This window comes from Clupea harengus, unplaced genomic scaffold, assembly GCF_900700415.2.
Source record: "Clupea harengus unplaced genomic scaffold, Ch_v2.0.2, whole genome shotgun sequence".
Lineage (NCBI taxonomy): Eukaryota > Metazoa > Chordata > Actinopteri > Clupeiformes > Clupeidae > Clupea > Clupea harengus.
This window is the reverse complement of record NW_024879874.1, coordinates 1898-26783: the sequence shown is the minus strand read 5'-3', so window position 1 is coordinate 26783 and position 24886 is coordinate 1898. Positions and strand designations below refer to the sequence as shown.

General features: G+C 41.7%; 3 protein-coding genes across 4 annotated transcripts; 2 read left to right on the top strand and 1 right to left on the bottom strand.

Annotated features, from left to right (window-relative positions):
• LOC122130592 (retinitis pigmentosa 1-like 1 protein) lies at nt 1-4759 on the bottom strand. The gene is made up of 11 exons (XM_042705323.1): nt 4560-4759; nt 3975-4053; nt 3598-3754; nt 3416-3499; nt 3139-3271; nt 2407-3021; nt 2139-2271; nt 1235-2008; nt 895-1104; nt 705-739; nt 1-433 (listed from the first exon to the last, which is right to left on the bottom strand). Exons 2-11 carry the CDS (start codon nt 4019-4021, stop codon nt 324-326), a joined length of 2298 nt encoding a protein of 765 aa, XP_042561257.1. The 5' UTR covers nt 4022-4053; nt 4560-4759; the 3' UTR covers nt 1-323.
• Nucleotides 4760-5168: 409 nt separating this feature from the next.
• zdhhc24 (zinc finger DHHC-type containing 24) lies at nt 5169-9507 on the top strand. The gene is made up of 3 exons (XM_042705322.1): nt 5169-6013; nt 6308-6585; nt 8684-9507. Exons 1-3 carry the CDS (start codon nt 5712-5714, stop codon nt 8977-8979), a joined length of 876 nt encoding a protein of 291 aa, XP_042561256.1. The 5' UTR covers nt 5169-5711; the 3' UTR covers nt 8980-9507.
• Nucleotides 9508-9602: 95 nt separating this feature from the next.
• slc24a6a (solute carrier family 24 member 6a) lies at nt 9603-24653 on the top strand. Of its 2 annotated transcripts, none has more exons than XM_042705321.1 (17): nt 9603-10149; nt 12059-12163; nt 14284-14360; nt 14724-14798; nt 15086-15170; nt 15389-15492; nt 15633-15707; nt 15897-15922; nt 16756-16809; nt 17038-17180; nt 17689-17771; nt 18790-19054; nt 20501-20667; nt 21233-21347; nt 21975-22087; nt 22487-22552; nt 22664-24653. In XM_042705321.1, the coding sequence occupies exons 1-17, from the start codon at nt 10041-10043 to the stop codon at nt 22772-22774; spliced, it is 1773 nt and encodes a 590-aa protein (XP_042561255.1). In that variant the 5' UTR covers nt 9603-10040; the 3' UTR covers nt 22775-24653. The 2 variants fall into 2 exon arrangements, with proteins under 2 accessions (XP_042561255.1, XP_042561254.1); XM_042705320.1 differs by having other exon boundaries at nt 17689-17852.
• Nucleotides 24654-24886: the final 233 nt, after the last annotated feature.

Below are 24886 nucleotides of genomic sequence, written 5' to 3'. Positions count from 1 at the left end.
GTAAGGCTTTCCTTTCATTCATTCATCTATCGCCACATCAAACAACTTATGTAAGCTGAACAGCATTCAATAGTGCCCACACAAAACAGGTTCTACTGCTGCGTGACCATTTTGCAGCAGTACTGCATCCTTTACTACATCCGTTTTCTTTTTTTGTTTTCTAAGGGAGTAATAATAATGACTCATGTTTACTGAGTTGTGCTTCTCTTTTATTGCTTCTGGGTTTTGAACTTGTGCGTTTTACAGAGAGGCATAAATGTGTTGGGTATTTGACATGCATTGACATATTTGCAGTGTTGTCCAAGTCCAAGGCAAGGTTTTGCTCAGTCATAAAAGTGATCAAACTCATCATCAGAGTTGATATTCCCGTCCTCTGGGGCCATGGGGCTATTCTTTTTCTGAGGAACCTCTGCTCCAGAATCACTCTCTGAGCCTTTGGAAACCAACGGCATTTAAAAAAAGTCATTTTCTTTCTCCAAGATTATTCATGTACACTTGTTTTTACAATATTCTTACAAGAATGTTTTGAATAATTTACATCGAGTGTGGGCACAGGCTCACTTGGCAAAGGAGGGAGAATGAAGAAGTTCCCTTTTTTCATCCCTTTAATGCCAGCGTGTGCAGATAAACTGTGTGTGTGTGTGTGTGTGTGTGGGGGGGGGTGTCCATGATGCTTGTGTGTGTGTGAGTGTGGGGGACCTTACCTTTTGGGTTAATAGTGACCTTTGGTATCATCTCCCTAGGAATAAACACAGTGATGTCAACGTGTTGTTAACCATTGTTATTAATGTGATGGAGGCAGAAGTGGTGCACATGATCAGACACCATTATTGGAAGTCCGTGTAGGATGAAGGAAAGTGCAAGGCACTCATCAACCTCGCACACAACACTTACTTTTGATTTTGCACTTCCACTTTAGGAGCAAGAAGTCCTTCAATATCATCATCGTCATCGTCTTTCTCTCCCAGGTATTTTAAGAAGTTGTATGCATGACCTTCGGACGGTGCATACTCATTATCTACGATCACGTCATCATCCTCATCATCTTCAATTTCTTGATTATATAGGTCTTCATCTTCATCTTCCAAATTTACCGCATGCTTTCTGGAAATAATGACAAAAAACAAATACTGTTTCATTATCAAACACAGCTTTTCACAGGTGGAGGTGCATAGTGCTGTTGCTACAATACTGAGAAGTATGTCATTCAGTGTGACAAAACATGCTTTTTAACCTGTTAGAAATTCTCTCCTCTTTTCTGATAGCTGACATTGGCTGTTGCTCTACTTCATCTTCAACATCTCCTTCTTCTTCTTCAATATCCTCATATTCTTCTTCATCTTCTTCTTCTTCTGCTGCTGATGTCTCCTCTTTTATTTGACTGTTGTCATCCTCCTTGTCTTTGTTCATTTCTGGACTACTGGTGGTCTTTGACTTGGCATTTCGGGATTTCTGTGAACCATCTGAGAGAACTCTGTCTGAAGCCGCTTCACTGCTTGCTTTCAGCTGCCCTGGGTGTGACAATACCTCTTCTTCCTCCTCCTCATCATCTTCCTCTCCTGACTTTTCCTCTTCAGCTGCTTCTGCTTTGTCCACCCTTTCTCCAACCATCTCTTCATTCATTTGCTCTTCCTCACTTTCCTCATCACCAGTTTCCAGCCTTTCATCATCCCCTCCATCAGCTGTATCATTTCTGACACTTGGTACCAAACTCTCCTCATTCCCCTCTGTCTCTTCCTCTGTTTGTTCCTGGGGCCTCTCCTGGGCTCGGGTGGATGTTATTGCCCCCTTACCCAATTGTTTCGCAGGGGTTATCTTAATACTCCTGTCCTCTCTCTGGGCTATAGTTTGTCCAGGTGTCCCATTTGTGCTCTTACTCCTCCTGGATATTGATGGTTCTGGTGTTGATTCTGCTGATTCAGATGAAGAATCCTCTACGTAAGTGCTGCGGGATAAAACTTCATTGCTGAGATTTGGCACCAGACTTGCCTGAGACACTGCAGAGGACCTAAAACAACATAAAAAAACTGTAAGCACGATGGTCTCTGGGATAAGCTAAATAGCATTACTGCATCACACAAACACGCACACACACACATAAAAATGTATGTATAATGATAAACAATGCATAAGCTCACTGTAGTGAAATAGTATCCTCTCTCTCCATCATGACTGGTATTTGTGCCCCTCTCCCCTCCTTTCCCTTCTTTTTGCTCTTTCTAGAGGTACTGCTAGCTGCACTGCTTTCACCATCTGCACCTGAAAGACGTACTGCAGAAAACAAACATGTTGAATCAAGACATTTGAACCTTTTCTTGTTTTGAACGAGATGAATGGATGCAAACAGTGTGCAAACAACTGGAGCATGAGATCTGAGCAGGGAAGAGGCGGAAGTTGATCCCTCACCTGGTTTGGTGTCTAGCTCACAAGTTCGATCGTTGGTCCCGTCATTCATTCCCATTCTCCGCCCCCGTCCAGGGCTCCTTGGTGGTTGAAAACTCATGGGCCCTCGGTCTCCTCCTCCTCCACCTCCACTCCCTCCCTCCCCCATTCCCTGGCTGGATTGGATGTCCTCTCCACTATGTTCAGGCATGCCCATCGCGCGCCAGACGGCAGGGTTGAGCATGGGGAGCCCTAATGGGGGGTATGAGGTATATGAGTTGGGCTGAGCTCTGGGGGTGAGTCCCTTACCCACCCCTGCCCGGGATTGTGGGTATGGTGGATTCTCTCTCAGGTGATCCTCCACAAATGGTGGCTCCTGCTGCACAGGAGCATGCATGTTATATACCTCCCCTCTAGCTGGTAAGCTGAAGGGTGGAAGAGGTATGCCATGAGAGCTCTGGGCACCTCTGGGTTCTGTAACCATTTGGTCTGACCTGGGTATTTGCTGATTGACTTGAGTCAGCCAAGTGTATGGTAACTGTGAGAAACCAGATATATTGGAGCTATTTTGATTGATAAGAGCATTTGGTTTGTTAAACCTTTCAGCCTCATGGGTGTTTCTCGGTCTCTGGGTCTGACCTGAAGATAAAGATGAAAATACATTATAGATTACATAACAGACTGCATGGAGGTCTCACTCCAAGGGTTGACTTCCTTACGAAACAAATTAGGGAGACAAAGTATCCTTGGACATACCCTTTTGCCTCCCATCGGAGTGGTTGCTGTGAGCGTTGGATGGGAAGGAGTAGCTTGCTGAATTAGAGGAGGGGGCCTCTGGGCTTTCGTTATCCATCCGTTTCACACACTCCCTCAGGTGCATCTCCAGACGCTATGGCAGAGGACAACAGCACTGAGTGCCACACTAATGTAACCACATAACTGTTTAATCTTCTTTCGAAGATGCCAAAATGCCATGGCAACAGATTACAGTGATTATTAAGCAGACTCCAGGGACAGAACATTTTATTCACACCTTGCGTTGTGTTGAAAGTCTCTTTTCTTGTAGTTTTTGGCACCATTGGGGATATAACTGTTCTACATGCCTTTCATACTCAACCTGAACAAAAAAAGAGAAATTACTTTCACCCGAGTTCCATGTGAATCAAACTGAGGATGCCCACTCACTCTCTTCTCTAAAGCCCTCTGTGCATTTACCCTTAAAGTGTTCATCGCGGTAGTGCGAGCCATGAGATCATTGATGGTGTCCTGGGCCCTGTTGAAATCCTGCAGCAGCTGCCGGTTGTAGATGTGGGCTTGCCGTTCACGTTCACTCACCTCCAGCCACCTGCATTGCAGTTTCGCAGCCCTGCTCCTACAGGAAGTGACAAAAGAAAACTCACCACTTTAAAATGATCTTGCCCTTAATAATAGCTGATGGTGCAGGGGATACCCAAAGCAAACCAAAGAACAAGTACCACGATGTGGGAGACTATATGAAAGATATAATCCATAATAAATCATGTTGAAAACAGATTAATGCTAAATAGTGGACAAGGACAATAAAGACCCATTATCAAAAAAAGCTTCCTCACATGTGCTGTTCATGCTGTACAGTTTCCAGGTTGTTCTGCCGCTCCATCTTTTGTGTTCACTGGATGACACACGTGCGGTCTGTAAATCAGGCAGCATAAAAAGAAAAAATGTTTTAAGCACAGGAGTGGATTTTTTAAATTATTTAAGGTCCTTCATGATCACATGGTTTCAGTGTAAAATGTGTTTTGAGTTCAAGTCATGAAATATGCAGAGGCCATGGCTTCATGATTTAGGCTCGTTTTTATGTGGCAGGCCTACCAAGATGTATTGTCTCTGGTGTTCTCAGAAAGAAAAGGGGGACATCTTCTGGTACTAAATTGTTACTGCCGTCGCTTTCAAGATATATTATTATCTTTCAAGATCCATATTATTTTCTGTAATTAACCTCACAAGGATTGGACGAAATCGGGAAACCAACAGATTTAGTGTTTTCTGATATTAACTTCTAACAGATCAAATAGCACAATACTCTAGGTCGCACACATTAGGTTACTGTGCACTTCTGAATAGGTCAAGATAGTCTACGCTTTAACAGATGGGTCCAGTTTGGACTGTATAAAAGAAAACCCTTAACCATGCCTCACCTGCTATGTATTTTTCCCCAGGTGTCCATAGGTTCTTAAATGTCCACAAATGTTCTCCATACCATTCTGGAGCCAATATTTCATGTTTTCTATCCCTACATTGCACCGAGTTAAACTAGTCGACCAGGGTGGCTATGGATTAAAAGAGGATTAGGGTTAGGATTACCCATTTTAAAGAACAGCCGTATAGAAAAGGAAAGGGGACTAGACCCAAAGAGCCCGGTTTTATTGAGGTTAGCATGAGACTGGGCTATTTACAAAAATACGCTAAACAAGTGAAATAAATACACGCAAGAAAAACATATTCCCTCCGAATTAGGAATTTGGTTTATTTTAACTCTCGGCGCAAAGTTTATTTTAACTCTTGAATTGGAAAAGGTTTTCATGGACATTGGCTATTCTATTATGATAATGTATTTACACCAATCTCTTTATATCTTCATGGGTACAAACTGCAGTGCACATATTAATATATTTATGTACAATTAGTGTTTCCATAATGAGTGACAGTTGATTTACAATCATTTGAAATGCAACGGGATTTTCGATTTTTCCCAACATCGTTTGCCGGAACACAAAATCCCCATCAGCATTTACAGGAGAACTATGGAGAGTGTAACACTGCTGTTTCCAAAGAAATTCTACGATGCTGTCAAACTGCTAAAATAGCAAGTTGTTATCCTAAATTCGAACTTCTTGCTTGTATTTTATTTTGATACTTTTAATGTCAATGGAAACTGTAGCACACAGTTCAGTCCATCTATGCCATACCTATTATAGCAATTAAATAAATTGTAAATTGTAGTTAAGTGTTGCTAGTGGGTTTAATGCTTGCTAAAGTATGCTAGCTAGTTGGCTAAAGAATAGCTAGCCAGTTTTGGCAGTGTGTTAGTGGAGAAGTTGTCCGGTATCTCGGTACGTTATAGTAACGTGTACAAATATTGTTCATATCATATTTTAATGCGAGAAAACAGAGCAACGGAAACGATCGATTTCGAAATCAACGTTGGTCGGTTATAAAGGTCCCATTTACGAGCTCACTAACTATTAATTTAGATCAGCTACTCCCAGGTGATATCTTTTTTTACATAGTAGATTTACATAGTTGAGCACTTGTCTGTTGGACCAGACAATTGTTGAAAAGGGATAAACATGGGCCTAGGGACTAGACTTTGGTGTCACGTGGAAAACTTTTGCAAGTATATGCCTATCGTCTTAAACACGGTGCTTGTCTTCTCCATCACTGCGGAAGTGAGTTACCTTGTCATTGTGGAAGCCCCACTTGAAGCTGACCAAAAGAAAACAGAATGGTCAACGATATGGAAGGCGATGCATCTTTTTGCTCAGTATTTCATGCTTGGCAACATAACCTGGAACGCGTGGTTGTTTGTGAACACGAACCCAAGCATTCGTGGAGTATTCTTTGGTGAAGAGGCCATGGGGCAAGGCTGGAGGTAACCTACATTTTATTAATCCTGTTGACAGTTGGTTAGAAATTCAATTCTGTATCTGTAGTTACAGATGTTTTGGGCAGGGAATTGTACAATGTGTACCTTCGTTTGAGTTGTGATAGTTATGAATGGGATTTCCTCATGTTACTGATAAGTGTCCTTAGGGGCATGTCCAGACTACTGTCAATTTAGCAGATTATCAGTAATACAACTGTTCCACCTGTAGTGATATGTCTTGTATTGTCAAGTCTTTTTTTCTTTTCAAATAATCACGCTTCCTTCTCTAATCATCAACAGGTACTGCTATGCCTGTGAAACACACACACCTCCACGATGTTCACATTGCTTTGACTGCAATGTCTGTGTGCTCCGTCGTGACCATCACTGTGTGTTTTTCGGCCAGTGTGTGGGCTTCCAGAACTTTCGGTTCTTCTTCTGCTGCCTGCTCTTCATGTGGGCTGGCCTGCTGTATGCTGTGGTGATGAACGCAGAGGTTTTTATCGTCATCCTGAAGGAGGGAGTCACCCTTCACAGCATCATGCTCCTCATGGTGCCTTGGATCATGCTGGTCTCGGGTAAGTGATCAGAATAGCATATATGGTGATGTGTTGTGGTTAAAGCCTAGATATCAACATCATAACCATTGTGATGTTGACAGTTTTGTGAGTCTATAGTATACACACACACACACACAAACACACACACACACACACATATACAGCTGATGTTAGTAAACAGTAGTTATATGTATATGTTATTTCCTGAAAATGCGTGAAAGGATTATCTTGTTTTGGAAATGGAGAGTGATGATTCAAGTGAAGTATAGTTGAACAAAGCTATAAAAACGATATTAATAGCATATAGTGTAAGTGTGTAAACTACTGGCAATCTGCTGTTTTTATGTCAAGAATACAAACTACCCAAAGGAACCAACCGCCTATAAGAGACCAGTAGATTGACCAGTGCAGGCGATGGGGTTTTACAACAGAGCATTCAGACTGATAGTCCAGTACAGTAATGCATAACTTGAACATCGTGGCACAAACTCGTATATGATAACCAGGGAAGTTTTTCTTTCCTCCGCATCTTGCAAGGAGGCATCTGTTGGGAAAAGAATGAAAAACATAATGCATAATGGAAGATGACCTGGGTTGGAAATTCTGTTGAGGGTGAATTGTTGTTTCACATTAATGGAAACCATCATCTGCTATGCCAAAGAAATTGTCCAAGCCACCAGCAATCCCTACAAACAGGGACAGGAATGTACAGTGTGTGCTCTCCTTGACATTAGCACAAGGGTTAGAACAGGGGCGGAGATCCCATTTCTTTGTAGGGGGGGACAATACATGGTCAAATTTCAGAGAGTAATTCCTGGGGGGGGGCATGAAAAAATTGCTTTCGGGCCCCATCGCCCTCTCTCTGTATGCTTTATTCCACCTGCGTTTTTTTTTTTTAGGACATCACGATGCCTCGTAGAATCATGACTATAAATGTGAAACGTAATTGTTTGTGATATAAATATTCTCGTATTTATTATTATTATTATTATTATAATTATTTAAATCCGAGGATGTCTGTAGAATTGATGTGAACGCAATCACCAATGATTTCTCACATATTCAGCCCCTAAGAACATGGGAGCACTCCAATCTGGCCGATTTACGACTGCTATTTAGCGTTATTAAATTATGTTCAAAGTTAAGAACAAAGAACAAACTGTGTTGCAGTGTGTCGTGTGTGCCATTAAAACCTGCCATTAAAACCTGACAATTATAATCCCAGATGAGAACTTTCATGAATGCCAGAATTGTCCCGGGAACTTCGTAAGTGGAGTTAAGAAGTAATGTCTTCTGGCTTCATGTTACAAGCTTGTGCTTATTGAACAAGTGGTGTGATAAATGACTTACTGGCTTTTACTTGTAGAGGTTTTACTGGTTCGGTTGGTTTCCTCACAATCTGACAGTGTACTGGGCTGATTGACTGAAACAGGGAGCTTTTCAGCACCTAAAAAACACATTGTTTTACTTTTATAATTAGCACCGCTTGTGTTGTCAGGCTTTTATTTAATATTACTATATTATTCTAAATTATTTATTTTTATAAAACAATCGAATTATAGTTCTATCGAATTATTATTTAGCTGTTTCTGATTGGACGAGACGGCCGAACATTACCCGTGGGAATATTCCCTTACCTACCCCACTCGCACGAGTACTATATTGCTTAAGTGTTTATAATGATTGTTGGGGGGTCAACTTTGTTAGGGGGGGGGGGGCACGCTCCCTCTGTCCCCCCCGGGATCTCCGCCTATGGGTTAGAATGGCCCAGGAATGGTTCAGTAAACATGATATTATGCATGCAGTTTCTTCACCAATCACCAGATCCCAGAAGAGTTTTGTGTACATGGCATTGGTTCATAGATGTTCCCCTGTTTGTGGTCTCTCTTTAACTTCAAGGAAGCCTTAACTTTACCTTCAAGGAAGGAAACCAAAACCTTTAACCAATGATATGTTAATAAGCAAATCAGCAGTACTAGGAGTGGTTTCAGGTGCAATGTAAAATCCAATCCAAAAAACTGCTGCAAAGTAGATTAATTAAAAGGGATACAAATAATTGTTTTGAAAGAAGTGTATTGATTAGCAACTCAGTAAGCCCCCTATTTCTCTCTGGCAGGTCAGGTAACAGCACAGGCCTTTGCATTCGCCTTCATCGCTGACACCTGTGTGGTGGGCTTCCTGCTGGTGGCGGGCTTCCTCTTCTTCCATGTCGCGTTAATGCTGAGGGGCCAGACCACACGCGAATGGCACTCCAGTCGCCGACCCTACAGCCTCGGGACCGTGCACAACATCAGGGAGTGCCTGGGTACCCGGTGGTACCTGTGCTGGCTCTGCCCACTCATCTCTTCTCCACCTCCTGGAGATGGCATTCATTTCCTGGTCACCGGGTCATTAGAACCAGTGAGGCCATGATGGGTGAAGTGGTTACTCATGACCGGTGGAAACGGAAGTACTGTTGTAAACTGATGAGTCCTGCTGAGGAGATTTTTTTTTTACCACTATCTGTATAATCAACACAAAAGAATATGTTCGAGGGATGTGTACAATTCTGTACACTCATATTCAAGATATTATTTGCCAAATCTGCCTCTGTTTTTTGGAAGGGAAATGTGCAATTCTGTTTGTCTTAAATGATTTTTATGTACAATTCTAACAAGGTGCCATTATATGACAAATGCACTGTGGTTTTAAAATGTATTTGGGTCTATGGGGGAAGGATCATTCTTGTTTTGTGACTTATTTTGTATCTAAATTATCAGGGCAGGGCTCTGTAAGCATGTTAACTGCTTTCTGTTTGTTTACATTATTTCATGGAGTGATTTGGGCACGTTTTATTTAATTGTTTCTCTCTTCCTAGCCATTGAGAATGTGCATGAATGGGTTTTATATTTGAATGTGATTTTGAATGTATAGTCACAAATAAACAGAAGTCATTATGGATTTTGTCTGGACGTGTTTGGGTATGTAGCAGTATGCTAGTTGTGTATGTCGCGACTTGGGCATAGCGATAGCATAGTCGTCTTTCATCTCCAATCAGACGAGGACCACGCGCTACTGTTCAATTGAAAGGGGTATCGGGAGCGCACGGGAAACACCCTCTGTGACGGAGACGCGAGCATTGGAAGAGAAGAGGGGACGTGGGGAAAAAGTGGTCTTGAGGGAGTGTATGTGAACAGCATAGCCAAGGACTAGGAGGCGGATGGCGCACGGCATTTTCTGCCCTTCTCTTTTAATTTCATTCCACAAAACGCTGTATGCACTTTCCCCCCTGGTAACACATCTGGAAAGATGCTGCGTTGCGAATGAGATAATCGTAGCAGAGCAGAGGATGCTGAGGCGACAGACGTGGTTGAAGACATAAACAAACTGATCTACTGGAGGCTTTGGATATAAGCTTTAGGTCAAGTAGAGACGGGAAACAAGGCTGCAGTAGAGACCGACATGTTCTGAGAAGCATTGGCGCCGGCGGCGTAATGAAGGCGGCGTTTGGAACCAGACGAAGGCGGCACTTCGGAAGGTTTTGTGTCTGCGGGGCTGGATTGATCGCCTTCACCTGGCTTACTCAAATACTTAATGTAACAGGTGCGTTCCATTCCGCTAACTTGAGTTGTTGTGTCAGTAGATATAATTACCAGTAATTGCACATAAAACCGTTTGTTTCGAAATACAGCCCAATGTGGTGCAAGATCCATGTGCCCAGCCACACATAGCAACGTCACCATTATGGTGGCAGCCTGCTTTCATAACTTGACAGCTGTGTTAAGATAGATCATTAACAGTGCTTTTGGATGTACACGTTAGCTTTCACTTGTCTCAGATAACCACGTCTTAAGGGGACTGTAAGTGCAATGTTGTTAACGTCACATTTCAATTCGGTTTACCATCATTTTGTCAAGTTTTACTATTTCTTTAGTTCTTTTCGTTCTTTCTTTTCATTGCTGATTTAATTAACTGATCATTTCCATGGGCCTATTTTCCTTCTAGCAAAACACAAATTCTGAAACAGACTGGTAATGGAGGGGTCACATGTGAGATTATTCCTTGAGCAACAGCCCCTTTACAGCTGGGTTTCACACCTGTGGCTCACTAGGTTGAAACTTATCCATTAAGACAGTTCAATTAAGGACAAAGTGGAAGGACTCTGCCCACCCCCCTTCACAGTCAATCTTTAGATATGCCATTAAACTTAGGTTGAAAATATGATGTGGCAAAATGGTTATGAACATTTAATCGGCATTTGAAATCTCAAAATTAATGTCAAGCAATGTGAGGAAAAGTTTTCCACATAATACAGTACTGTTAATAATTTTCTAAAATGATCTGTTGTCCATGGGAATTATATTTCTAGTTTTGGTGGATTCCCATGGAAAACACGCTAAGACAAAATATTTTTGCTACAAACAAACACAGATGTTATATTTACTGCAGTCAGTGAAAATGGAAAATTGGAATGCAATGCAACAAAATGGCTACATGACTCTACTGGATGAGCAACGTAATAATTCAGGTGTCTGCAATAAAAACAACCCTCCTCTCAGTCACCTTGAAGCTCTATTCCTTTGTTCTCACTACACTCTGTTATGCTAAATAATTGGAAGAATAATGAGGTCCTGTGGGGGACACAGAAATAAAGTTAATTTAGTGAAAAAATAGAAGGGAGCTCCTTAAACTGAAACTGGATCAGTGTTTGACAGCTTAAGGGAAAACTGTAAATTTGGTTTTCTCTAGTGCTTACTTGATTATGCTTATGTGGCCTAGAGACCATGTAGACCTCTTCCTTCGACACACAATTAGAGAGCGCCCACGAGTCATTGTGGGTGTTTGTTCTGTTTAGACAATTCACTCATCGATGCATGCATAAATAAAGCTCTTCTTGCCATTATAATGATACATGCTTACCGTAAGTAAACTTAAAATTGCATTTCAGTGCATTTCATCATGTGGTTTCCTCAAGTGTTCTCTGTCAAGAACATCTGATTGCTATAGTCTATTTCTGCAGTTTGATTGGATGAAAAGTAAAACGTGTATCCAGACAGACATGCTAACCAGTAAGCTGTCAGCCAATTGAGGCTATTTTTGGGATGCGATTCGTTTACATATGCAAATGAGGGTCCATTTTAGCGTGTTGTTCTGGTTCCAACTTCCCTCCCTCCATTACATCATTGGATTTAGAGAGGGTTGTCATGGGAACCCAAAGTGAGAAGCTGGATAAAGATTTTACTCAGTAAATAATGTGTTGAGAGGTGACACGAGTTCATACTCCAAGGCAAAGATATCAGCATTAGACTGTTTAACTCTGAATTAGGTGCTCAGGCCCAAGATTCATGTCTAACTTCAAGCACTCTTTCTATGGATGAGCTATCTAATATTGTCTTAGGTCCAGATGAGGTTTCTGTTAATATACTGTTATAGATATTCAATTTTAAATGTGCAGGTTTGGCAGTAGTAGACATCAGTAACCACAACCGTTTTTAAAATACATTTTCTACAGAGTTATCAGATCCCTCCACCGAGGGTACTAACCCTGGATGGTCTAGAAGAAGCCTTGCGGAGGAGATTGGGAAAGAGAACCAGACCAGCGACACAGAGGAATCAGGTTTGTATTCTGTTTTCTACTGTCGCCTTACCCCTCCTGAAACAACATGTTCATTCATCTCTGTCTGTCTATTTTTCCGTCTCTCTTCTGTTATTTTGTAAAAGAAACAGTTGGCTTCCCCACAGTCAAGTCCCTTTGAGGCCCGTGTTCCTAGGCAACAGAATGCTTAATTTCGGAACAGAGGGAAGTCTGTTTTGAGCATTCAAAGTGTTGCACTTTAGAGAAATACTTCATTCCCTCCTTTTTTCCCCCCGTACCCCCTTCCTGATCAGGCTCGTAATCAGCAAACATCTACTACTCCTCTCTCTTACAAACACACACACACACTCACTCTCTCACACACACACACACACACACACACACACACACACACACACACACACACACACACACACACACACACACACACACACACACTCTGTCTCAGTCTCTCTCTCTCACACACACACACACACACACACACACGCATGGTCAGTGAAGTTGGCAAAGAGATTATGGTGCTGTTCTCCTCTGATCCTCAGCTGTGATGATTGGCTAAGCCGCCACAATCAATGAGTGGAGGGCATGCTTTGCAAAACCACCACAATCATTACAGAGGACCAAATAGAGTGATCCACCGATGAAGAAGGAGTAGTGTAGTGGAATAGCACGCTTTCATTAAGCACATCATATTAAGCAAAGTCCAAACAACTGTGTAATATATCTGCCCCATTAGGCAGGCATTTGCTCTGCATGAATTGAAACCTCTTCTGGTGCACTATAGTTTTAGCCTGTGAATTTTGGAGTGGGAACAGAAGGTACTGGAATGTCTTAGTAAATAGGTTTGTCACACAGGTCACCAACGGTAATAAATGTTGCTTTTTTTTTCTTTCTGGGGAACTACTCTTATTCCCCCATCTATACACTAAGAGGCCGTTTCTCTAAAGCCCAATCTGGTGGAGAAATGGTTTTCAAGAGGGCCCTTCTGTATTGATTTCAGCTCTCTGAGAGGGACACTGTTGGCATTCCTCCCTGTAGTCTCGTCCAGAGACAGTCTTGCCCGCCTCGCTGAGCTCAGAGGAGTGTTTCAAATTGGCTGGAAAGTTGGCTCAAGTCAGTCAGCAGCCGTAGTTGCCATGCTCAACAAAAAGGCCTCTTACCAAAGCAGAGCGAAGAGGACATACTCAGACAACAAGTGCTTCTCCACCGACTTAAGCTTCACAGCAGCACAATGGCTGATTATCCCAACAAAATTAATCAAAAGCAAATCCTCAGCCTATTGCGTTTTCATTTTTTCAGCTCACTGCATCACATTCCCCTACATACATCTACACACACATTATACCTGTTTTATTCACGACCCGCTGTAGTCGTGAATGAGACACAGTTGTAGAGTGGAGGCAAGTATGTGCCCACCCTTCTCCTTGTACCCTCTCCTCGTCCCTTTGCCAACTCCTTGCGGCTCCTGAAGCTGCCCACCGAAACCCCTGAGGCCAGAAGAGGCCCCGACTGGGATAAAAAGAGAGGGTCTCCATGGCAACAACTACATCAGACTGAAGTGTCAGAAATCCTTAGTGGAATGCCGTTACCTTACAGTGGATTCACACTGACAGGCAGACTGGAGGTCCAGGGGAATTGGTCCACATGCAGTAGGTGGGAGATGGGGTCAAGAGTGTGTGTGTGTGTGTGTGTGTGTGTGGGGGGGGGGGGAGATAAAATGTCTCATATGATGTTGAAACAAGAACCTAGCTTTCGCTGACAAAAGACAGCGATAATGGATGGCTTCTCAAAAGTTACTCATTATAGGAGATTGCAGATGAGGACAGTTTTTTAAGATTACTTAGAGGTCTAATTTTCTCTGACCCAGAACAGCTCTCAACGGGAGTGTAATTTTAGGAGAACTTCGTCTGTTAGGGTCCAAGCAGCAGGTGCTGAAAGCATAATTTAGGATCTGCAGTCACACTCTAGATTCTCCTAAAGCTCACTTGAAGCTGTAGATCTTTGTGTGGGTGTGGTTTGCCTGTGCTCTCAGAGTCTGGTTTCAGCTAATGGTTTCTAATGGCGTCTTCATCTTTCCTTTCACTTCCAATACTCTCCCTCTCTCAATCTTTCTCTCCGCTCTCCCCCTCTCTCTCTCTCAGACATCCATGAGTTCCCGGCGGACGTCTTCACCAAGGAGCAGAGGAGGCATGGAGCAGTGCTGCTGCATGTTCTTTGTGTGGGTGTCATACAACCAAATGTTTCCATGAACTCTTTGCGTTATAGAACCTATTAGTGTGAGCAACTAAGTAGTGTGTGTGCAGTGACACAAAATAAATAAACTGTAGTAAGATTTTCTAAGCCATCCTTGTAAAACTGGTGCGGATTGAATCGGACAAATTATGCATTGCATGCATTGTAGCACTTTAATACACTATGTCTGGACCATAGACTAATCCATAGCATCAGTGGATCTGAGTGTACTGACAACTAATATCACAAATATTTATACCCTGGACGCAAATATGTTGAATAAGCAAGGCAATATACCTGTTCGCTGGCAGTCATGCTTAGTTGACCATATTCCCTGTTTATCTCACAGGCTGTCTACATGTTCTATGCCCTAGCAATCGTCTGTGATGTTTATTTCGTCCCTTGTCTGGAGAAAATCTCAGAGGTGAGATCGCAATTTTATTCTAATTTATTGGAGACAGAGGAGCTTGCCACTTCATGCTACTGCTCTCTCCATCAAATATTTCTAGACATGTAACATACTCATTCATCTCCCTCTCCTCCACATGGGTTGACATTTTCTCTCTCTCTCCCTCTCTCCCTCTCTCTTACTCACTCACTCCCTCACTCTTCCCCTCCCCTCTGTCATTATCTCCCTCACCCCCTGCCCGTGTGGTGGCAAATGAACTTAATGCGCTGCTGTAATGACTAATTGTCTTCACCCTGTCATAGAATTTGCACCTCAGTGAGGATGTGGCAGGAGCCACCTTCATGGCAGCAGGAAGCTCCGCCCCTGAGCTCTTCACATCTTTGATTGGTTGGTGTGCAAATGTGCCAATTCTAGATTTGGGTTGATATATTCAAGTCGATAAAGGAATTAAAATAGATTAAAAATATATATTATATATTTTCCTGACCAATTGTACAAGTGTAGCTAACCGGATGGTTGATATTTCAAACCTATGAGATCTTGTGACTCACAGAATATAAGTAGCCTAGCAACCAATGTGACACTGGGGTCTGCCCTGTGATTAGGGGTGTTCATCACTAAGGGGGACGTGGGGGTGGGCACCATTGTTGGCTCTGCCGTCTTCAACATCTTGGTCATCATCGGAGTATGTGGGATCTTTGCTGGACAGGTAATGAGCATTTTCTTGTAGATGTTTTGACCATGAACCGTCTGATGCACTTTATATGTAATGTGTATATTTACAACATGTCATGACTACCCAATACAAAACGCTAGTAGTCTCTTATTTCAGTCTTATTGTCTCAACAGACGGTCTATCTCACCTGGTGGCCACTCTTCCGTGATTCCATATATTACATTTTATCAGTCCTGGCCTTGATTCTGGTGAGACAGCCTGGGCGATTAAAATCTTTCTTTTTAGATGAGAGCTTTTGCACCATTTCATTTTATGGTCATTTTGCTTTTCTTCAGTTTTTCTCCAGAAAAAGTCCTTTATAAATAACATAATAAAATAATAAGTTTTTGTAACTTCACAAAAAAAAAATTATAAATGTATTACTTTTCTTGTTGCAGATAATATATGATGAGAAAGTAATCTGGTGAGTATTGGAATTTTCTACCCTCAGAAGGAATCTGCCTTTCAGTTATATCAAAACAAAAACATAATTCAGCAATTGCTGATGTCACCCATTACTGTGGAATTCAATTGATAAAAAAAATACACTGAGAACAAGTTTAAATATAGTCCTTACATGCACTACATTGTACGTCTACAGTTCAAATACACGTACATCAATGCAAATTATGTTGGAAATGGATGCACTGTAAGTTTGGCTGCATTCCTTGTCCAGCTGTATCATAATCATCGCATATGAGCACATGGTGAAGGAAAAGGATGAATTTCATCTGAAACTTTGATATTGTGTTCTTTCTCTTCCTTGTCCTCATCCTCTTTCTTTGTGCTTGTCCTCCTCTGGTGACCCCTATGGTGTGTTAATAATTTTGTGGCTTAGTGTTTACATCATGAAAAAATGCTCATTGAGTTCAGAGAATGATGCCTTGAGTTCATATCGGTTGCATTTGTTTACTAAATGAGCATAAAGTTTACACATTGACAACTGTGTGAATAGTGTTTACAGTTGAGACAATGGCATATCTTTTGAGAACTGAGGCAAAGCAATAGGTTTTTTTGCTGAGGCAACCAGTTATATTGTGTTAGCAATTAGGAAATATCCAAAAGGTTACTGCTCAAATATTGCCTGAAAAAAGACTGTACAATAATATATTCACTTAATGATAAAGACAGCATAAAACTGACTGAGATCATAATTTGTAGCTTTGCAGTGTATTGACACAAGTGTATGAAAGGCTAATGGTAATTGACTGACATTTTGTAGTGCAAGATGTTCTTCATTTTGAAACACTTTTGCAGGTGGGAGACGGTTCTCCTTATTTCTATGTATGGGATCTATATCGTAATTATGAAGTGAGTGAACCTTTTCATACTGCCTTTGATAACTTATTCATGTTTTTCCAGCTTTATACCTGCCTGATATTAGCTAATTGATAAAATGCATGCATTCATATCAACACATCCATACACATAGATGAAAGGTATTTTGTCTTTTCTTGCATTTTGTCATTTTCTCTTTCCCCATTTAAAAAAAAAGCTATCTGTCTGTATGTGATCCTCTGTCTGCTTGTGTTTGTGCAGGTTTAACAGCCAGATCTGGGGCTGGGTGGAGCAGCGCTGCGGTGGTCCTGGGCAGCCATGCCTGCTGAGCAGCCTGCGCAGAGATGGAGCCGTGGGAGAGGCGGGCCCCCACAGCGACACCTCCATGATTCTGCTGAAGAAAGGTGAGTCATTACCACTACACTCTGCTCGCTCTCTCTGTGTGTGTGTGTGTGTGTGTGTGTGTGTGCGTGTGCGTGTGCGTGTGCGTGTGCGTGTGCGTGTGCGTGTGCGTGCGTGCGTGCGTGCGTGCGTGCGTGTGTGTGTGTGTCTGTGAAAACCAAAGAAGCCAACAAACAAGAAAACCGTAAGGTTTTTCCACTGGGTCTCTTCATTTAGTTTTTCTTGATTTTCTTGACTGACTGAAGGTTGCACCTGTGAACTGATCTAACAATGCACCTGCATCTAGGCCTTAATGAACAAATCCATGTAGTTGACTTGTAATACAAGGAGAGCTATTTACTTCCTAAATGTGGACTTTCTTGTTTGGTTTTCGGTGTCCCTTTCTTGTTTTGTGGGTCCCAGTTAATTTTTTCTGCAATTTCTCCCCTGTTCCTTCCCTCTTCTTTTATTTTCTTTTGTTTGTTTCTTACTTTCTCTTTCTCTGTCTCCTTCTCTCTCGCTCTATCTCAGGCCAGAGTCCAGTGCAGGAGTCTCCGGTGGTGATGGTGGATGAGATGCTGAGCCAACACCCTCACACCTTCTCCTTCTCTGAGGCAAGCCTCCGTATCATGATCACGCCGCACTTCTCCCCCCGCACGCGCCTCAGCATGGCCGGACGCATGATCATCACCGAGGTAACGGTTAACCGCTAGTCCTCGCTATTCCATGCAAACGCCCACCCAGTCCAAGTGCTCTCTACCTGGTCCAGCCGCGTTTGAAGACCCCTCTCCTCTTTAATGTTGCCTCCGAGGTGTAGTCTGTTTGGTGGATCAAAGACAGAGTGATGGTATTATCCAGGTAACTGTAATGGTAGGCGGGAAAGCTATGGACCCCTGTCGTCTGGCCCATGCTTTTCATTTGCAGATCAAAAGTACCCCTGTGGAGGGAAAAATGCCTTTGAAATATCACCGCTCATGATGTCATGCCAAACGCTGAGTGAATAAATGAATAAATGAATGAATGAGCGAATGAATAAATGAATGCATGAATGTTGCTTGACTGTAATTAGTGCCTTTCAGCTCATTCCGCCTCTGCTCAGTTCATTCAAGAAGACTAGACTAGATAGTTGGACCAGGAGAACTTGTTGGTCTTCCTTGGCCTGTCTTCAGTGGCAGTTTGTTCACGTGTCGTGCTCACTGCATTATGCTGTTTGCCATGCGGTTTCATTTCCCCTTTGGCTGGCTTGGCCCCATGGACTCCATGCTGATGCTGTTTGAGCTGCTCGGTCATGCTTCACTGCATGCAGATTCCCAAAAGCTTGCTCTGCAGGGTGGTTTGGCGCCCACATAAGTGGGTCTTTATTTTCTTCTTTGTGTTTATCTTTACCCTGTTTTTTTTTTGTTTTTTTTTGCTTCATCCCAACTGTTTTTAGCTGCGGCCCTTTCTCCCTTCACCACCTCTTATTACTCTTCACTCACGTTACCTCCTTCTTTTTACTCCTTACTCTCTGCTTCTGTCCGTCTCCTCCTCTCTCTCTCTTTTCACCACCTCGTACTATCTGCTCCCCTCTCTCTGTGTGTCTCTGTCTCTCTCCTACTCATTGTCTGATGTCTGTCCACGCTGGTCCGACAGAGGCAGAGGTTGATCAGGAACAGCTGCGGTGGAGTTGGGGACACCCCAGGCTGCGATGGCCCAGGGGTGGAGGGGGTTCCCTGGGCAGTGGAGAACGGGAGCACCCTGGAGAGCGAGCGGCAGCCCCTGGAGGACCCCCAAGAGAAGGCAGAAGATGGAGGGCCGGAAGGGGCCATGAATGTGGTAGACCTACAGCCCAAAGATGATGATGAAGAGGATGAGGAAGAGGAGAAAGGACAGGTGTTCCAGCCCCTGACCCTGCCAGGTGAGAATAGATTTATCATGGGGCCTAATATATTATCTATTCTTAAATGAGTGCTCTTGTCCTTTTTAACCTGGACTAATATTAATGGTTGGTCCCCATATGATTAATGACTAATCCTATAGTCCACTTCTTACCCCTCCAGAATGGCTTCAGTTAGAGGACCAGCAGACAAAGACCTTTATTGGTTTAAAGAAGGCACATGAATGATGAGGCTATTTCACTGGCAGCAACATCCATGTAATCAGAGGATGTCATTTGTAAGGAAAATAACTGATAAATATCAGCCATTTTTTCAGGCTTGCACCGTTAGATTGCAAATTTCAATTTCATCTCAAGGACGTGTGGTAATGTAATTTTTTTTTTTTTTTACACATTTGGCTGTGGATCAGTAAATATTATCTGTCTTTTCAATCCTTTCCTCTATCAGTCTACTGGTGACTGTGACTGCTCTTGCAGCGGCAATAGTATTTCTTTATTTTTTAAGCATTTCTGAAAAATGGAGGCAATCAGTTTAATTCCTCTCACTTCAGGCTATACTTTTGCCATGCCATTTACAACAACCTCTCAATGGAAATAGATTGAAGGGACCACAAATGAATGTGAATTGTTAACAAGATAGGTGTTTGAGTGTGCTAGACATGGACTGTTCTCTTTTTAAATTTTTCAGTTGAGCATGTGACAGACCCTACATACAGCATAGTGATTGATTTAGCAGTTTTTTGAGCATGCATTCAAAGATGTTTCCCTATATTCCCCTATACTACCTATACACTTTCTTCACAGCTAATTTGAGTGTTGACTGAATCCTGACTGATCTTGTATATCATTTCCTGAACAAATGTAATTTTGGATCAAAAAAGACATTTCAGGACTAAGTATGACTGGTTCTTGATCGTTCATAGTGTAGGTCAACAGTACATTTGGCTAGGATTTCAAGTATTACATATTAAATAATAAATGTGATGTCTACTGTTCAAAACTGGGGCAACCATGACAGCCGTCATGCCTGGATTTGGGGGAGGGGGGTACAAACCTAATCTCTCTGAGAGGACGATGGTTGAAGACCAGTCTGAACTGGGGACACATCTTATGGTTGTGGGTACTGTAGAACTGCAGAGTTGGGCCCAGTTATCTGTGATGAAAGTCAGTCCTAAGGTACTATTAGGGTTGAAAAAGTTAGCGTTAAAAGTAATTCTGTATTTAAGTCCTGCAGGGAATACTCTCCGGACTCTTGGAGATGTGTTTCATGTGGCAGCTGACATTTTACATCACAGAATACTGATACTCTGATCCTAAAATATGTGACACAATTGAATTCATTTAATTGTTGTCACTGTTGACAGAAATAAACAGTGCTGTTAGACTGCTACCCGAGGCATTAACAAAATCCCATATGTAGTTCCTGTATCAACCCCAGACTCAGGCGATTACCCCTTTTATCCACAGAGGGGCGCTGCGAGCGGGCAAAGTGGCTGCTCTCCTGGCCTCTGAGTGTCCTGCTCTACTGCACTGTGCCTAACTGTGTGCTCCCACGCTGGGAGCGCTGGTTCATGGTCACCTTCGTGGCCTCCACCCTCTGGATCGCCATTTTCTCCTACCTCATGGTCTGGATGGTGAGACCTTACATTATGTTCCATTCTTACCCTTCATACTTCATACATTCATACTCTTCATACTCATACCGTAAAATATTTATCCTTGCACTTCTTGGACTCTCCACTCTTTGCACTATTGTTGTGTTAAAATTCACAGCTCCTGTATATAGGCATTCCTCCTTGTATATACTTCTTTAGAGCAACTTTACCAAGTCAAATTCCTTGTTTGTGCAAACTTACATGGCCAATAAAACCTGATTCTGATTCTGATTCTTACATTAGGGCTCACTGATTTTCCAATAGACTGGACAGGCTAGTGTAGCCCACAGAAAACCCATCCATATTACACCAAGGGTCATACATATTTTAAAATGTTACATTTTTAAACATCTCCACAGTAACCACATGTTTGAGTGGAGAACTGCTTTGCTAATCTTAAAATATATGCTTGTCAAATGACCGCATATGCTGCAATAATAGAAACATTGTCTAAATGCATTTGGGGAAGTGTGGTGTTGTCTGGGATGTGGGGAGTGATGACTCATGTCTCTATCTGAACAAACTGCTCTCCGTGTGCCCTCAGGTCACCATTATCAGCTTCACACTGGATATTCCTGTCGTTGTCATGGGGATCTCTTTCCTGGCGGCAGGCACAAGTGTTCCTGACTGTATAGCCAGCCTCATAGTTGCCCGGCAAGGTGTCTTAAATCATACAATCATACTTGTAACTGTAATCATACATACATACATACATACATACATACCTACATACCTTTTCTTTTTTCAATTTCTTCAATTTTCCTCAGCTAATGTATTGGTTATGTGGGCTGTTTCATATTGCGATCGCTTGGCAGTTTCCTGTTTATTTTAATGGATTTTCCATCCAATTCAGCACCTGCAGGAATAGCATTACACTTAATGAATCATAACAACATGTTGTTGTACTCTCTATCATCAAACACTAAAAGATTAAATCAACAAGCATTATTGCCTGCAAATGCTGTATGATATATATCTACTTCTCATTCATCTCACACTGTATCTCTATAGAAAGGCAACACTTTTCTTGGATAGCCCATTTTAGACACTGTGCTGAAGATATCCTTCTGATGAACTGCAAAATGCCTACACCTATTTGTGAAGTAATCCCAACAATGTCACCTTACCTTACCAACAATGATTCGTCAACAGATTTGTGGACAAAAATATTTAAAAAAAACTAGATAAAAAGGGCTATCCATAGGAAGTGGAATGTCAGAACAATATTGGCCTGTTGCAGCAGAGCTATAGCTGCACACAAGCTAATGGGTGTGTCCTGTGCTCAGGTATGGGGGACATGGCTGTATCCAATTCCATTGGCAGTAACATTTTTGACATCCTCCTGGGACTCGGCTTCCCATGGTTCCTGCGCACGCTGGTGGTGAATTATGGCTCTGTTGTAAGTGGGGTTCCTTATTTCCCCCCCTCTCCCCTTTCCACTCCTCCCTTCTTCACCTTGAAATAATGTATGAGCCAAGGGCCTTAAAATAGGGTCGTTATTACCCCTTGGGGGTATTTATCTCTGGACCATGTTTCTGCTTGGTAGCAGCTAGCAAAAAAAAAAAACATTTTAATTAGAAATTTGAGGTGAGGACCCCTGGTTGATTTAACATGGAATGTCCACATATGAGGCTGTAAAATCATAAAGCTACCAGATCCAAGTTGCCATCATGCAGAAATATACTCCTCAGATACATAGCTCATGCCCTAAACCCCTGAAAGCATCCACCTGTGTCTTTTCAAATGTACTCCCATGGATTGAGGCCTTTGATTGAACAGCTTTTTATCTTCCCATCAGGTGTATATTAACAGTAAGGGGCTGGTGTACTCTGCCATTTTACTCCTGGCTTCTGTGTTTCTCACTGTAAGTATGAGTTTTCTTATCACTGTAGTCAGTACGTAACATTCCCTAGTAGGCTCAATTTGTATTGGTTGAAGTTAAGACGTTCCTTGTGTTGTCATCCTCTGGCTGTAGGTTCTGTGTGTCCATCTGAACCACTGGAAACTGGACCGGCGCTTGGGCCTGGGCCTTTTGTTCCTCTATGCCATCTTCCTGCTCTGCTCCATCTGCTTTGAGAGAATATAGCCGTCAACCTTTAGGTTCCCTAAACCTGATTCCTCACGTACACACTTCCTCCCTGTGGTGTAAAGTATTTCAAGTGTGCTGACATGTACAACAAATATGCCACTTCACAGACCTCAGATAAGTGGAAGGAAAAGTAGATTTTAGAATTCCTCTTTTATGTTATTCACACCAAACTTGTTATGCGTGATCATTTGCAGTGCCTCTCTCAAACCAATCTGTTCTGTTGATTTTCCAGGTAAAGAAATGGCACTCGGATATACAGTACTTCTTCAGGCAGACATTTTTTGTTTCATTTTTATTGATCATGAATGACTAGATATTACTGATGAAATTGCATTAATGAATCATTAACACTGATGAAAGCACTGAACATTTATTTATTTCTTACTAATTTAATCAGGAATTCATCCAAAGCATACGTGTTCTAAAGTTCATATCCTACTTCTGTGATATTGACTAGTGACTTAAAATAACTTTATGAATTGACCATTGTTTTTTCGTTGTTTATAATAGTGTTTTTATGTTTTGTGGTAGCTTGTTGGTGTAGTACAGAGCAAAACATAACTGCCCAATATTCTATTTTAGATCAATTTAAGTGTGATTGTCTCCAAGTTGCTTTTTCTTGTAGCGCTATCATTACCTTATGTGGCAGGTTTAATTAAATCTACTGTTGATAGGACATACTGTGTGTTTACAAAAATCAAAGCACAGTATGCCTGTATATTTTATAAGTACTGACACCGACCTAACCCTGACCTTAACTGAACGAACACCACCCCTTTCGGAAAGTTTTTCAGAAACTAAAGTTAGAAAGTACCTAGTTGTAGATGTGGTGAATCAGGGCACTTGGTGATGACAGTTTTCCAGTGTGCTGTCTGAATAGGGTATCTGATTTCATGGTGATACATTTAAATACATTTTCGTTTATGTTCAGTCAAAGCGGCAAATAAGGGCACAGAATTAAATTAATGCTGTGGTTTTATATTAGCTGAGAGTGTAGGCCCAATACCTGTCCTTAGTGAAATATTATCACAAATATTTGGGTATCTATTGCCTATACCGTTTGTAATTTTAATATGAATTCAGGTTTGTATACATTTCCACTATCTTTAGACCTAGGCATTTCTTGCACACTTTACAGAACCGTCAGTATTTCCAGTATTGTGAAAATATATTCACCCTATTAAATATTAAGTATTTGATAGGAATACCAAAAAATGTACCCTAGATCTATTTGCATATGTTATATGATGTTATTTTTACATTGATTTGCTGGAAATTGGAGAGATTAAAGTAAATTAAACGTTGTTGTTTTTTACTCCCCCTGCTGTTTACAGACTAACAGTATTATGTTGAAACAGGGTCAGAACTGTACTGTAAAACTGCCTTCTTTCCAATTAGTTTAATCTCTGAAGTCTAACGATCTATACATTTCCTGCACTGGTATGTGTTACAGTCATGTGTTAAATTAAATCACAGTTTATGAGTGATTTCCTGTACCTCAGTTGTGGAAATATCAATTCATCTTGATGGTACATATTAACCTTTCTATGTTTGAGAGGCATGAGGTAGAGGAGCGATTAGCTGCTTGTTTTGTGGAACCTGGATATCTTTAGAGAGAGAGAGAGAGAGAGAGAGAGAGATTGAGAGAGTGAAAGAATGAGAGTGAAAGAGAATTAAGTATTTCACAAGTGACTGATGGGGACACAAAATAGTGTGATATTTTTAAGTTAATGTGTTTAAAGGTTTTGAGTTATTTTTTTCACTTGGTGATCCAGAGGCATGGCATCCTTACTACAAGGTCATCCTAATGCTTTGAAATCAACATGTTTTTTTTTGTTTGTATGTTGAGTGCAATAAACCTTGTCTGTGCAATAAATACCCTTTAGTCTTGACTGAATTTCTCCTGGATGGCAGAAGAACAGATTTTATCTCTGTCATGAGATGTTAGTCGAAAATGTTATAATAATAATAATAATGTAATAATTCAAATTAAACTGGAAAAACTGCTGTTACGAGTGATTTTCATATTTTTAGCCGTTGATGTTTTGCCATCAGAGAGAGGTTAGGCTAAAGACTAATGAATCCCAGCATCAGTTTTTGCCAGGATTA

Coding starts and splice junctions, on each gene's coding strand:
- LOC122130592 (XM_042705323.1), bottom strand. CDS start 4,021: ATGGAGCGGCAGAACAACCTGGAAACTGTACAGCATGAACAGCACAT. Junction 2,272..2,406: donor TGAGCTAGACACCAAACCAG/GTGAGGGATCAA, acceptor TGTTTTCTGCAG/TACGTCTTTCAGGTGCAGAT. Junction 2,009..2,138: donor GAGGATACTATTTCACTACA/GTGAGCTTATGC, acceptor ATGTTGTTTTAG/GTCCTCTGCAGTGTCTCAGG.
- zdhhc24 (XM_042705322.1), top strand. CDS start 5,712: ATGGGCCTAGGGACTAGACTTTGGTGTCACGTGGAAAACTTTTGCAAG. Junction 6,014..6,307: donor GCCATGGGGCAAGGCTGGAG/GTAACCTACATT, acceptor AATCATCAACAG/GTACTGCTATGCCTGTGAAA. Junction 6,586..8,683: donor TTGGATCATGCTGGTCTCGG/GTAAGTGATCAG, acceptor TCTCTCTGGCAG/GTCAGGTAACAGCACAGGCC.
- slc24a6a (XM_042705320.1), top strand. CDS start 10,041: ATGAAGGCGGCGTTTGGAACCAGACGAAGGCGGCACTTCGGAAGGTTT. Junction 15,171..15,388: donor GCTCTTCACATCTTTGATTG/GTTGGTGTGCAA, acceptor CCCTGTGATTAG/GGGTGTTCATCACTAAGGGG. Junction 16,810..17,037: donor ATCTATATCGTAATTATGAA/GTGAGTGAACCT, acceptor GTGTTTGTGCAG/GTTTAACAGCCAGATCTGGG.